General features: G+C 35.8%; 1 protein-coding gene across 3 annotated transcripts in view; it reads left to right on the top strand.

Moving 5' to 3' along the window:
- The window catches only part of HMGCLL1 (3-hydroxy-3-methylglutaryl-CoA lyase like 1), an 84,337-nt gene that overhangs the window by 17,831 nt on the left and 50,650 nt on the right, over positions 1-15,856 (top strand). For 2 of the 3 annotated variants that reach the window (XM_082757420.1, XM_082757422.1), the window contains exons 2-5: positions 6,157-6,234; positions 7,223-7,330; positions 11,939-12,034; positions 13,840-13,988. In XM_082757420.1, the coding sequence (XP_082613546.1) occupies positions 6,157-6,234; positions 7,223-7,330; positions 11,939-12,034; positions 13,840-13,988 (431 nt within the window). The remainder of the gene's footprint in view (positions 1-6,156; positions 6,235-7,222; positions 7,331-11,938; positions 12,035-13,839; positions 13,989-15,856) is intronic. The other variant, XM_082757421.1, reaches the window with a different exon arrangement.

Below are 15,856 nucleotides of genomic sequence, written 5' to 3' on the forward strand. Positions count from 1 at the left end.
CTAATGTAGGCCATAGGTAAGCTTACTACCCAGTACAAGACAGACATGGACATGCTGCATGGGGTGCAGCAAAAGGCCATGGAGATAATTAACAGATAGGAGCATCTGTCATATGAGGAGAGGTTGAAAGAGCTGCAATTGTTTAGCCTGGAGAAAAGAAGGCTCAGGGTGGTCTTATCAATGTGTATTAACTACCCGATGGGGTGAAGTCAGGCTCTGCTCTGTGATGGGACAGGAGGCAGTGGGCACAAATTGAAGTGTAATGAATTCCATTTAAGAATCAGAAAAATGTTCTATTCTATGAAGGTGGTCAAATGCCATGTTGCCCCGGGAAGTGGTGGACTCTCTATCCTTGGAGATAGTCAAGAGCTGGCTGGACATAGTCATGGGCAACCAGCTTCAGTTGACACTGCTCTTATTGGTGCAGGGTGTGTGTGTTGTTGGTTGGATTGGACTACATGATATATAGAGGACCCCTCTGTCCTCAACAATTTTTTGATTTGCTCCAGATAAGTTAACTCTACATACAACTCTGCTTAACAGAATGAAATTCTGTAATGAATTACTTGGATTTTGTATTTTGCTGCTCTTCAGTTGATTGAATTCTTTACTGAAGAAGGCAGCCCAGAACTATTTCTATTCATTAAGTGGCATACTGCTGTTTTTTCTCCAACATCCCTAGGATTAGGTATATCATTTCATTATTTTTTTTTTGAAAGCATGTTATTGACTCATTTAGTTTGCTATCCAGTTTAATATCCTAATATTTCTTTATGGAATGGTTTAGTCAGGTTCCGTTGATCTTCTATATTTCCTAAGTATCACTTATTTTTTGGTCAAAATTGTCAAACTGGAGAAATAAACATGATAGAATTTGTAAAGGACAGACATAAAATGATTCTTTTAATTAGCCAATATTAGGTATGATAATGATATCCAAAATGTCATGTCATGTATTGCTTTTAGTACATTGTATTTGAGCAGGAGGGTTGGACTGGGTGACATCCAGAGATCCCTTCCAACCTCAACAATTCTGTGATTCTGTATTTATTTCTCCAGTATGTGAATGGAATTTGGACTTCTAGTCTTGTTGTCTAAACCATTTGTAACTGCTTTGCCTGATATCTCTGTTCTGTCATTCAATTTGTGAGTACTCAATAATATCAAAAGAACAGTTTACTTACTGTAAGTTTCTCACGGGTTCATGATTATTTTTGCTAGTTATAGCCTCCTTCAAGCTACTGATCTTTCAGTGCTTGAGTCAGCAGTGTAGGGTAGATGTTCTACGATGGATCCTCTGTTTATCTTTGCTGAGGGTTATTCACCAGGTGTGTCCCACTGTTTTCTGAATATCTGTATATATTCTTTATATCTCATGGGTGAATCTCCTCCCCTTTTCCCCTAGTTAACTTAGGAATGAATATCTTTTATATGTCTTCCTGTAGTGTGAACTATATAAATAAGTTTCTGTAATATCGCTTCAATCATTATTTGATTTCTAGTAAGATTTTTATTTCTTCCTGTTTATTTCCTCAGTGTCTTGTAAAGTTTAGAAGATTGACCATTGTTTTCTTTGTTCTTCTTCCAGCAATTGTACTTCTTATCTCAGAGCCTTTTCCCAGTTTTGGGGTATTTTTCCATGTCTCTGCATATGATGACATGTATAGATGGAGTTATGATGACGCCTCTCTGCTGATTCTTGTTTAAAAGCACTCTCCTGGGAATTTTTTTTTAATTTTTATTTTTTTCTTCTCCAAAACAGACCTACCTTTGATCAGTTGTCCTCTGTGGCAGAACACCACCTTGTGGAAAAGAAAAGCAGAGCTTTATCTTTGCTTAGTTAGAAAGACGGGAAAGAACCAAACCTCCAGATTAGTCACCCTTATTTTTGGGTCGTTTTGGTTTTGATCAGCTCTGGATGATATCTGCCAGTACTATTAATTGCCATATAGATGAGCTGCGTGGAATGAAAGTCAGAAGGCTGAACGAACCTCAGTGCCTTTACTAGAAGTTCTGAAGCAGTTACAGGGCTTAAAAAAGTGTGTTTATTTAATTTGATTACATTTATGGTTATGTAAAGAAGATTATATTGCTCTAATTAAGGGTTACTAGGATTTCTATTTATAACTCAGGGAAAATGTTTCCATACAGAAATTTGGCATTCAGTGTCCCAAGCTGAATCGTATGGCTTTCCTTTTCCTATTTCTTTTTTTTTCTCTCTCTTTTTTTTTTTTTTTATAAGACTCTTTGGCTGCATTTTGTTTTGAGGGAGGCATTTTTTGTGGTTTTATATGCTTTTTGTTCTCCCTTGGCAAGGCTAGATACATGGAAAAAACAAATTTTCCAGGCTCTTAGTCTTTTATGTCAACTATTTCCTTTTTGATATTTCAAACATTGTACTTTGGTAGTCATTACTTTTTAACAGAGCCAGTATATAATTCAATAAACAGTCACCCCTAAGTATCTGCCATAACTACTTTTTATACTTCATTACATGAGAATACTTCATTTAATATAATTAAGTATTATTTTTCTAAAACCAAACTGATTTGCCTGACATGTTTGGTGTTTAACAAATACTTGTGTATTTCTATAGGGTTCGCTTTTTTTTTTTTTTTTTTTTTTGGATTCTCTTCATATACAAAAACTGTTTAATGCCTTGCTTGAATGTATCAAAGTTTTCTGTCTCCTTGTTGGTTCTGAAAATCCTTCTCTTCTACCCGTGGGGATGGTACACATTTAAAGCCCTCCAGTTAGAGTTAGGGGGACTCAGTGCCTCAATTCAGGAAGCTCAAGTCCTGGTTAAGGTCTAATGTCATCCAGATAGTAAACCCAAAGTGTTTAAACTCTGAATAAGCTCTTAAAGACTTCAGTCTGTTCTGTGGATTTGATGTTTGCCTTGTGAATGCAGATGGCATTGAGCCTGGCACAGAAAGTGATTGGTGGCTCCTGTCACTTCTTCAGCTATGTTTTAAGGTACGTCCAAACATTCTATGACACTGATCAGAAGACTTAGCAAGAAAGCAAGGAGTCTCCTTTCCTGAGACCATTGACAAGTGTATAACTCCAGCTTCTTGGAAGAATGTCCTAAAGACTTGGTTACTGAGTACTCACAGGACAGGTGAGACAAAGGTGAAGAGGTACTCCTTTCCTCCTCTGATTCAGCTTGGGCCACAGAGTGTGAAAAATGCTAGAGTCACTTAGTAGAAGATGGAGCATGTAGTCATTTAGTCCCTGATATATTTCTGAGTTTTATCCAATGATTATGTACTGTAAAATGCATAAATACGACACAGGGGATTTATTCAAAGTATTTGCATCTCTTTTACTCACTTGTTTTCTGAGCTTCAGTAATACAGCACAAGAGAAATGATTAGTTAAGCAGAGGAGGATGATGGGAAGAGGAATTGTGAAATGAGTAAGAAGCTGGCTGATGAGGAAATAAATGAGAATGTTGAAAGCAGATTTATCAGACTGAAGGGACATTGCTGATCGAGATCCTCAGATCTTTTTGTTGAAAGTTTTTCTTCAATAAAACCAAACCAAATTTATTGAAACAATACATCTTTGTGTTTAAATAAGGTGATTGCGTTAGTCCAAATGTTTTAATTGTGAAATATCAGAGTAGATCTACTGATGTCAGAAAGATGGGAGACATTGTCAGTAATGTACTGGATGCCACACAGGAGGAAATGAGTGACCTTGAAGAAAGGAGCAGTAGAGTACAGTAGATTAAATCAGATTAAATTGAATGCAAAACAAGGCTTTTCTGGATGAAGAGCCAAGACTCTAAGCCATTAATTCTTCAGCTTGAAAAGTGTAAGGGTTTGTCTGTAGTGGATTTGCATTATGCCGCAGGCCCTTATGAGAGTCATCCTGTACATCCTTGTCAGTGTCATGGTCACCAACAGTGAATTTTAATTGGGACTGACTAGTGAGCAGGAAGGCTACAGAGAAAGTCAGGGGATAAGAGCCCATGGCTGGAAGAGATTAAACGTGTGTAATATCACAGATGGAAAATAAAAATCAATACTTGACTGCCTTTCTGCAATGCCTGTTCACACTGTTCTCTGTGAAATCCAAGGACTGCAGATCTCCCCTTAACTGGCCATGTGAAAGGCTATGACACTTGATACAGCTGTATGTGCTGTTCTGGGAAGACAGGTACAGCTCTTCAATTTCAACAGAAGTTTTACCACAGTAGGAACTGAATAGGATTTACAGGATTTGGCTTAAGAATCGAACAATTTTGCCACTGAAGTTTTATGGATATTTTTCATTCTCTAAATTAAGCTTTGGTTCACATAATCTATTTTAGCTCCTTTTTTTTTTTTTTTTCCTTTTTTTTTTTTCTTCTTTTTGCCAGTCACAGCTTTATTCATAGCAAGGCTGTGGCATTTGTCTTGTAACAAGAAGGATCTGATAATCATGAAATAAGCCAGATTTATGCCTTTAAATCTGAAGCTGTGCCATATTTGTGAAAATAACTTGGGAAAGAAAAAAAAAAAAAAAGAGAAACAATATGCAGCAGATGTGAAGGTTTTACCTTCACATTTTAGTAGGTTTATACTGTCAGTGAGTGTGGGCTTAGCACAGCCTGACAAAGTTTTAACTTACCAGATGTTCCACGTGATCAAATAGATACTATGCAGCTGTTTCCCATTCTTTTTACTGCGCTCAGATAAATATACAGTAAATGCTCTGAAATATGTTTATTGTATTTTAGCCAGTATTTTGTCTGTTACTGTAGAGAGAGAGCTTCCTTTAATGCATGGGTACTGAGAATGCAGGGAAAAAACAAGGTGCTCTAGAAGTTTGGTGTAGATGACTCACTTTCCATTGCTGTGAGGAGAAATTAGCAGTCACTTGGTAGAAACTACACTGGTGATACTAATAAGGAAGGGATGAAAAACATGTTTTAAAAGTTGTGAGATTAGCGGTCATATTTACGCATGGCAGAAGTGACTTCTGCAGGCCGTGCCTGGTCTCTGTGCAAGCTCTGACTGCTGCATGCAGGAGTTGTCCCCTGGAGCTGACAGTTTCATGGCTCCAGTGGAATTTAGCTGCCGGGGAAGGTAAAGGTTGTAGAGGGAGCAGCAGTCTCACAAGTAGCTAGCACTAATCCCATCAAGGGCTTTAACACTGGAATGAAGATGCTGGGTTGGATTTTGTATTCGGTGCAAAACAGAAAACAGGGCACCTCCAGAGCTCCTGATGGAGAAGAATGCTTCTGCGTTCTTCATCCTGTCTGTTCACCTGGGAGCTGGCTCTGTGGCCAAAGTTAGCCATCGAATTTGTTTTTAAAGACGCACAGCTTTTGGGGGTCAACCTAAGCAACTGCTCTGAACTGTTGCAGGTCCTACAGGCCCAGGTTATGTTAACTACCACACCTGTCAATTTGATTGAATAACAGAGCAGCTAAATAATAAAAAAGGAAGTTTCATTTCCCTTCACCTGCTTTTTTGATCTCGTTTCTCATTCCTCCCCCTCCAGCTCCCCATGCTCTCCTTAGCCCGTTGACCTTACTGCTGCCTTCTTTCTCTCCTTTCACCATCAGCCTCCTGCCTTTTCAGATCTGCTCTTAAACCTGGAAAATTTTTCTTGTCTACCAGGGGCCTTCCTTGTTCTCCTTTAAATCTTTCTTTAAAACCTTCATCTTCCAGTGGAGGAATTACTTTCATCTTTCATTAATAATCTCTTCAACATTTCTTGTCTTCTCTGCCCTGTTCCTTTCAGATTTATAGCCTAGTCTTGCAAACGTTTACACAGAAGTAACCGTTCAGTTAAATTGAGAACATTCAGGTAGAAGCTTGGAGGATGGGATCATTTGTTTGGAAGCTTTTTGAAATGGGAATATTTCTCACTCTGTAAAACACGGTGTTCATTTATGGTTTTATGTACATTTTTATAATAAACATTTGTAGCCTCCGAGGAGCAGTGGAACGTATGTGCAGATAACTTCTGCTTTATATTCCCTAATTCAAGGTGTGGACTATATTCTCACAAAGTTTGAAAGGCAGTGAGCAAACTTACTGTTGACAGTATGACTTTATACCCTGAATAATATAAGAACCATGAAAGAGGACAAGTACAAGCTGTGCCTTTTATTTTAAAGATCTTCATTGTTTAGTGTTTCAGTATCGATTTGTGTTTCAGGAATCCCAAACATCTGGACTGCCAGAGTACATAAAGATTGTAGAAGTTGGGCCAAGGGATGGATTACAAAATGAAAAGGTAATTTTTCTCTTTTAGTGTGTGTGTGTTTTGACATGGATATCAGTGTCATTTTCATTGTGTAAAATACATACATCCTGCTAATCACCATTTTTTCCATTTTGTACAGTAAGTATATTTGCATATATTAATAACTGTCTTGCATGTTAGAATAAGATATTATTACTGTTTAGCCAGATGTTAAATCATATCACTTCTTGCTAAACTTGGTTAACTAGGCTTTCTGTTACTTAGCCACCATTTTTTCTCTGGAATTTGTTTTGTCAACTAATTGCATTATGTCATGACATAATTAGTAAGCACCACAAAATACTAGCTAGCTATTTTTTTAATATGTGTTTGTGCTACATATGCTACTGTAGTAGGAATAGTACAATAGATTTTGTCATATTTCCTGGTGAAATAACATAGAAAGGAAACAAAATCACTCTTTTAATATTATTTGCCTGAAGAGGGATTGGGAAGCATGGAAGAAGATTGAAAGAGACTGTATAAAATACAGTACATGTGTCAAAACAATCATCCCTTTCTGCAAATGGGAGGTTAAGCTTATACATGTTGATACTGATATTAAAGGTGTTAGTAGAGTTAATGGTATTAACAGAATAGGAGAATTACTCTGCCTCAGCCTTGGAGCTTTTTTTTATCCCATTTTTCTGTGGGTGGACTCTTCTGTATTATTTTCCTTTGTCACTTATTTGCTAGGCTGATCTTTGGTTGCTAACAATTAGGGCAGATCTATAAACAGTTACATGGAAATGTTTCTTTATTCTTTTGTAGTGGGCAAAGAAATGGAGTAGGATCTTGTATACTTCCTAGTGCTTTTCCTGTATTGTAGCTTCGTACTCTCATTAAACAGTGTAGTCATGGTATAATGTACCAGTGTAATTCGTGATTTTAAAATATATGTATTGATTATGTACGAAAGACTTATGAAAGTTTCTTATGGCATGAAATACTTTACTATAGCATGTCTCCATGTTCACAGGTGATAGTCCCAACTGATATCAAAATTGAGTTAATCAACCGGCTTTCCAAAACAGGCCTTTCTGCAATAGAAGTGACCAGTTTCGTTTCATCCAAATGGGTGCCTCAGGTATGTAAAATCATCACCATTTCTACTTTCAATTTACATGTAATTGCAGTGATGTCTTCCAGTCGTATTGTCTGTATAAATATAGATGACAATGGAACAGGAGTAAATTATCATCATTATTATTTTTTTTTTTTGTAAAATCAGATGCTGTAGTCAGGTGCTGTTTACACAATTTTCAAGTTTTGTGGTTTGATTTAGGTCCACTGAACTTGGGCTAATTATTAAAAGTAGTCCCAATGCACATGCATACTATATGTGCTAGGACTATACATACCTTTATCTGTCTGTCCCACTAATTGTATTCCAATGAAAAACATGAATCTGGAAGAATTTTTATTATATTTACCTGTGTCCATTGAAGGGCTTGTTGGAAAACAAAGGTTTGTAACTTCTAATTACAAAGTGCTCTGCCAGCTAATGTTATCCATAGCCATGAGTTGCTTGCCTTGGAGCGGGGGTTACCTATGGTGAGTGCAGACATAGTCACAGAATCACAGAATCACAGAATTTTCCAGGTTGGAAGAGACCTCAAGGTCATCGAGTCCAACCTCCAACCTAACGCTAACAGCCCTCCACTAAACCATATCCCTAAGCTCTATATCTAAACGTCTTTTGAAGACTTCCAGGGATGGTGACTCCACCACTTCCCTGGGCAGCCTGTTCCAGTGTAGTCGGTGTCAACAACTGAAGAAAATGACTGGAGCACTGCAGTGGATGACTACAAACTCTTCAGAAGGAGTAGGCTAGGAAGGAGAGGTAGGGGGGTAGCCCTGTATGTTAGGGAGTGTTTGGATTGTCTTGAGATTGATAATGGTCATGACAGGGTTGAATGTTTTTTTAGAGGAGGTTGTAGTGAGGTGGGCATTGGTCTTTTCTACCAAGCAACAAGCAATAGGACAGGAGGGAATGGCCTTAAGTAGTGCCAGGGGAGGTTTAGTCTGGAAAATGGGAAAAATTTATTCACTGGAAGGGTTGTGAAACACTGGAACCAGATTGCCCAGGGAAGCAGTTGAGTCACCATCGCTGGAGGTATTTAAAAGATGTGTAGTTGTGGTGCTTGGTGACATGGTTTAGTGGTAGACTTGGCAGTCTACCACTGTTAATGACTGGACTTGATGATCTTGGAGGTATTTTGCAACCCAGGTGATTCTGTGATAACATGGCCACTCATGGTCTTGGCTGCTCTGAGTGAAAAGACAGTGTAGGCCATGTCAAGACTTCTTAACAGAGCTGTTCTTGGGAGCCTCTGCAAAGCCTTATTCCAGCTTTTTCTTGCTTCTAGCTTTGTTCTCCTGCCTTTCTGCTTTCTTTCCAAATCTGAAATATTAGACATTGTCATCACCCTCCAAACATAAAAAAAAATTCAGGTGATTTCCAATTTCTTCCATACAGCACTAGGGCAGGAACTTGTGTGTGTTGTGTGCAAGGAACAGCAATAAGTGAGGAATGGGAGAATTGAGTTACAGGATGCTGAGTGGGGATAAAAGGTGTAGGAAAAATGGATTGACACCATGAGTAAAGACCAACTGGGTTATAGGATTCTGAGCTACTTTAAAGTGAGTTGCTTCACCACTTATGCAGTGATAAAGAGTTGAGAACATAAAGTCAATTTACAGAGTGACAAATTCAAGTATCCATATGAAGAGCAGTGCAGCTGATCTCTGGGGAACATTCATGGCAGAGGGGACTTCTTGTGGAAGCAACTCCAATTCAGAGATGTAGAATCAAGTGGAGAAAATCCAGGTACCCAGAACTTGTACAAATGGAAGAAACTTCTCAGAAATGCTCCCTAGCACCAAACCAAGGCAGCAGACTCCACTGAGTCTGAAACTAAAATCCCACTGTATGCACATGAACAGTTGAGTATTTGTATGTTTAGTAAGGACTGTGCAAGTTATTTACAAAGTAAAACTTGAAAGTAATTAATATGAGAAAATATTTTTTTAAAAACAATTTTGTTTGCACATCTTCTGTCAAAATGTATAAAAAAGTTTGTCCAGTTTAAGCTGAGAATGCATGCTGGAACTGAGCTGTGTTCCAGGGTTTCCTCTGGGAAAAACATGGTATGATCATACTTTTTCTTATCATGAGCAAGCAGGGTGAACTGGCTGTACAGCACATACTGATTAATTTTAATGTTCCTAGGATCACTAGAGAAGGGCCCAAAGGAAGGATAATAGGAAAGAGGGAGAGAACACTGACAATGCAGAATTTCTTTGGTGACAACATAGGAACAATATGCATTCAGACTGTGTTGATTGAAAGTGTATATGCTAGGTTTTTGCAAGTGTCATCAAACTTTGGTGGTAACAGTATGGGCCATTAAGAATACCAAATTTAGAACAAGTTTGTCAGTTTTAGAAAAAAATGACCAATCCCTTCTTATCTTAAATTCATGTCTGAATATTTTATTTAATGGCTTTATTTGTGTTTATTTATTTATTTTTTTTATTTTAAAGATAAGATTGTGTTGCTCTGATATGAAGTGCAGTCCTGACTTTGTCTTTTCTTTGCTCCTTTCTTTTTTATTTTCATAGGTCATGGGAATAGAATTCATGGTTATGTTTAGATCACTCATTCACTTATTTCTTTTTTTAATATTTTAAAGCTCTTTTATGGTTTCCCATCCACTGTTTTTTTTGGCAGTGATTTTATTGCTGAAAAAAGCTAAAAGAAAAAGTTCCACAGTAGCAAGGTGCCATATAAAACAGGATCCCACACCTATAACCTAAATGGCCAAAAATTATAAATAACTACCATTAGAAAGCTTATTTTTAAAGAAATTTGGAAAAGAAATATTTTATTACAATTTAAAATCTTCTAACATGCAATATATGTTAAAATGGGATTTTACCTACAGGAAAAATATTAATGGGACAAATGTAGTACATAAAATATTATTTGGACCTGGCAGCTTTATACTGTTTGAAACTGTGTCATTTTGGATTTCTAGTATATTTTAAGTCAGGCTATAATTTTAAAATACGGAATTAGTTCCAACATTTGCTATTTAATTAATCATTTATTTTTAAACATTCTCCCTTGCCCTGAGAAATTTTTTTAAATTAAGGAATGAAAGATTGTTCTTAAACCGATAAGGCATTATAGAATGTCTTTTGTGAGTTTATCAGATATATTAGGTGATCACACTGGTTTAGTTTACGTTAGAAGCAATTACTAAAAGTTGTATTATACCATCACTTGATTCCTAATGGAAAGTAAGTTGTACCTGGCTATAAGACGCATTTTATACCATGTATCCTCTTTTTTATAGATGTGTGGTGGGCTTGCATACAAGGGACATGCACACATTTTTCTGGCATTTTTAATTCATCCATATTCATAAGAGAAAAGCAATGACAAGAAGATTCTAGGTTGATGGTAGTACTGGCTATATATATATAATTTGATATAATATCAAATATTATAATTTGATACAACGTGCTTAGAACTGTCATACTGCATCAATATCTTATGCATTCCAAGTTAAAAGTTACTAAACCTTTGTAGTTCATCTATTTTTTCATACAGTATTCCTAAACTGACTTTTCATGAGTGTGAAAAGAATAAGAAATCCAACTCAATATCAGAATAAATATAATTTGCTTGGAAGATTTGCATATATGAGTGCTGATTTAAACAGTATTTAAAACACGCTATTGAGATTATTTTTTTAAAACTCAAAATCTGTAAGACATGAAATACAAAGGATATGTGTTATTTTATCTTTATTGTTTTTTGCAGACAACATTAAAAATAAACTTGCTTTTCTTCCACTTATTTCAAGAAATAAATTGTCTAAATAATCTACAGTTTATTACGTGAATAAATCATTGATTCATCTTCCTGATTACTACAGGGAACTATATTTAATCTTGAGTGAGAAAAGCTTAAGTACGTCTTACAAAGGTAGAGTTTCTCTTGTGAGAGGAGGCTAAGGAAAACAAATGCTTCAATAAAGTATTGTTCTTTGACCTTTTTGTAATAAACAGTATGTTCTTCTGTTAAATGAAAATCCTGAGTATATTAAATGTTGCGCTATGCAGAGTTCCATATTTTGCTTTATTGTTTTATGAATAGACTTATGATTAGTCTTTTCAAATATGCTGGTTACAGTGTTGCATAGGTTCAATCACAAGTAAGATTGTGAAGTCGCATTAGTAAGAGTTCTGAAAATTCAGTATGTGGACAGTTCTAAAATTTAGTTATTTTGTTGCTTCCACCTGTGGAATCCATTAAGGTAGTTTTAAAGTTACAATAACAATTGATGATTAATATGATAAAAAGGTTTTCAGCTTATGATGCAATTTATGTTGTTACGGATACACACAAAAAGAACATTTTGATAATTTTAGCTCCAATTCTGTATTCATGTAGAATTTGAATGCTTGCAGCTCAAGTATTCAAAAGTTAAGAAATGCAAGAAAGGGCAAGTGTACAACCTCAATTTAATCCCTTTCCTGTTATCCTTTCTGTATGAACTGTATACAATCTAGACAATAATCTAGACAATAGCACAGTCTAAGTGATTTTTTGCTTAGATACATAAAATCAAAAAATAATTGACAATCAATACCATTATTATATATATATTTTTTTATGTTTTAGATGGCAGATCATAAGGAAGTAATGAAAGGCATCGAGCGACATCCTGGAGTCCGATATCCTGTTCTCACACCTAATCTTCAAGGTTTTCATAATGCTGTAAGTGCATTTGTAAAAGATATCCACAATTACCTCCTTCCCGTTTTCTTGTTTTCCTTCATTTCCAGCTCAGTACCATAAACTAGCTATTTATAACGTACCCTATCCTGTTAGAGCTAAACTATGCTTTTTTTTTTTTCTCTTTTGATGAAAAACTCTGCATCTTCATTGTGAAAAATGACTGAATTAACAGAGTGATGTTAAGTTCTATATGTTCAAGCTTTAATGAAAGTATCATTCAATCAGTCTTCGCAAGTTCCTATAGATGATGATTGCATGTAAAGAGAACGAGAATTCCTTTTACTTCTTTGACTTGTTGGCCCTGGAAAAGGTTCTGAAGAGTGTTTTCTTATTGGAAAGTAGTGAGTGAATTAAATGAAAATGGTTTATAGGAATGTATTAGATTTCTTAAATTTCGCATTTCATTTCAGTAGGGTTCAAAATTATTAATTGTTTCAGTTCATACTAGACAATATTAAGAATGATAGGACTTGAAGTGTTTGGAGCATTTCAGTCTTCAAAAAACAGTAAATTTTTTCTGTGTTTTCTGAAATTGTTTTTAGGCTTCTGTGCCTTGCCTTGATATAGGACAAGCCATATTTGAAAGAGGTATTGCTTGATGGACGTTTGTGTATAGTCTGTCCTTCAGGTTCTATACTGCACATGCAATCTCTGTTAAAACAGAATCCTGTACATAGGCGAGTCAACCATTGGTAGTCAGACCATTTATAGTGCCACAACTGTGTCTGCAGCGGTAGCTTGTATGAATTAAATTATATCTCTACATACTCTATTTAGAGATACAGTGAAGAGAAAACAATAAATAAATAGTTGCAGGTGATTCCTGAGTTCTTTCTTGCTGCTATGTTATTTTTTCCCTCTATTTGAAAGCATTTTTGTTCCTGTAACAGTTGCTGAAGATTCAAAGTTATCCCTCAGGAGCAGAAAGTAAAGGGAAAAAAGTGAGAAAAAATGAGAAAAAATGATTTTTTAAAACTATTTTATTTTATTTTATTTTATTTTATCATAGAAAAAGAGTCACTGGAAAGTGAGAATTAATTAGCTATTCTCCTAAGTTTAAATGTTTTCTCCAATCACTTGACTTTCATCATTCTGATTTACCTCATGTTATTTGATTTACTGAGGTACTGAGTACAAGCTCAGGCTAAGTGCCCCTTCAGTGAAGTAAAAACATTGACAAATTCTCTAGGCTGGTATTTGCTTAGAGACTTTTTCTCAGCAGACTCCAGATGCACATTCTACGTACTGTCCCTATCAACTATGACACCAAGACCAGTGGAGCTCTGGATACTACAGTTGACTGTATCAAAGAAATTCCTTTTGGTTACTGTTGCTGGTGTAGGAACAAGCAGGGTACAGAGCCCTGTCCTAAGTGTGAGAATGACTTCCTAGAGTTCACTAGAAACAGGATTTTTTTAGAGGATGGATATTTCAGGGATGTTATTTGATCTTTTCTTTTTTGTGAAAAATGAAATGTAAGTATCAATCATTGTTATTTTTGGAGTATATTCACATAATTTCCTGCATTTTAATACCTTGTTTTATCACTTCAGAAATGTATGTGTATCAAATTGATAAGAAGAGGAAGGAAATTTGCCACAGCATAATGAACTCAAAGTTTAATTCAATTGGTTTGTATGTAGTAGATTAAAAATAATGTAATTAAACTATTATTTGAGATATAGATGAGATTTATAATGTACTTTAAAGTCTTATACAGAATTGAACAATCTAAACTTCTAATACAGTGTTATGCTTCTATTTTGTTGAAATGTATTTTCCAGATTGCAGCAGGAGCTACAGAAGTCTCAGTATTTGGTGCAGCATCTGAATCTTTTAGCAAAATGAATATTAATTGTTCTATTGAAGAAAGCATAGAAAAATTTGAAGAAGTTGTTAAATCAGCAAGGAATATGAATATTCCAGTGCGTGGGTAAATATAAAGATTCTTAAGTAATACAGAGATATTGGAGTCACTGTTAAAGGGATTATTTTTGTACCAGTAGAAAAGGATACTACCAAATTTTTACATCTTAATGTAATAAAATAACAGTTTTTATTGTGAAAACACTTTTTTTAAAAAAACATATATTTATTAATTTTGTTCTATATATTGTAAATACTAATGACAACTAGTTTTTCTGGAAATTGAAAAAAATAACAACTGTATCTACATATCCATTTACTCTGCAAATTTTTATATTATCATAGGTGACAGAATAAAATTTGTTTTGTGTTGCTGAGATCTTATAACATCCTGAACCTTAAAAAGTATCCTGCATACAGAATAATAGTATTGATAATGTATCACTTAATACACTGTAGGATCAAGGTATAAAAATGATGGAACAAATTTTTTCCTAAAGAAAAAAAATATCATGATGGTTATCCTGAAATCTCCAGGAGCTGAAGTGTATGGAGTATCTAGTGCATGCAGCTCTGAAATTGCCAGTATTTATCTTTATCTAGAGTATTTTATTTTAAAGTTGAAATACTCCTGAGTGTTACTGGCCCTTGGACAGTCTTTTTCATTTGCTTTTTCTGTTGTATTATGCAGAGCTTCATATCTAAGATTATTGGTGAACATCCTCGTGAATACAATAACGTTCATATAGTTTCAAGATGAAACTCCTCAGTGAGGTCCATTGAGAATTATTAGTCATACAAGCTACATATAAACTCAATCTAAGGAAGTACCTGGAGCTGAAAAGTGATAGAGGTAGATATTTTACAGGCTTAGTGCTTGGAAACCTGTCGGGAATAAATACTGGGATTTCTCTTTGCTTCAGAAATAGTGAAGAGGTAATGCTACTGCTCTCTTCTTGCACAATACTGTGTTAGTTTGAGTATTTGCCCTGAGAAGGGCAGACCTGACTTCTAGTTCTACCTCAGCCTCAGAGGATCAGAGAATAACAGAATGGATGAGGTTGAAAGGGACCTTCGGAGGACATCCTGTCCAACCCAAGGATTTTAACACACATCTATCCAACAAAGGGTTTTGACACACAGCTTGTAAGTGTTCAATCCTTTTTGGCTAGCCTGGTTATGTATTTCAGGTGGACAATCACTTACAGGTAATATCTTTCAGTGTATTAAGAAACATGAATTTGTACCAGTTTAAATACTCTACCTAGCTACTATTCTCTCAAGCAGAGTCAGGTTTTGCCTTCCTGAGCAGCATATCTTATAAGAAGTCTGTTGTCTAACAGATCTCTACACCTATTTGCTGTGTTTTTCTGAAAGTAAACTCTGAGCTGAGAATATAACTAGCAACTGAAGTTCTCCAGGAGGATTAAGATCAGGGATTAATCAGACAGAATTGTAGGTCCCAGATAGGTTTAGATAAAAGGACACAGTCAAATCAGAAAAGGCAGCATTTGTATAGCAACAAACCTTTAGCACTGGTGAACATTGGTTCACAAAATTTCTGTGTTCCAGTTTCTTCAGATGTCTAAGCATGTCAAGTAGTTTTTTCTTTCATGTTCCTGTATTTCACTACCAAAACTCAAAACAAATGGCACAACAGAGCCAGCCAACCATCAAGGGAATCCTCAAAACTTGTGCATTGTATGTATTTTTGGATAGCTATGGGTGTCAATAAATGGACTTTGCAACTGGTCCAGGAGATGTAAACTACAGCTGATGAAGAAACTCCCTGTGGTGGACTCTAAGTTGATGTTGGAGCTTAAAATGGTAACTAATCTTCTCTGCACTAGTTTGCACATGCTTAAGAAAGTGGAACCCCGCTGCTTCTTTTCCACAAATGTGTGTCTAAGGCATTTGTATTATGCCAGCAGAAGC

The sequence above is a fragment of the Aythya marila genome (genome assembly GCF_965140915.1).
Source record: "Aythya marila genome assembly, chromosome: 3".
Classification (NCBI taxonomy): Eukaryota; Metazoa; Chordata; class Aves; order Anseriformes; family Anatidae; genus Aythya; species Aythya marila.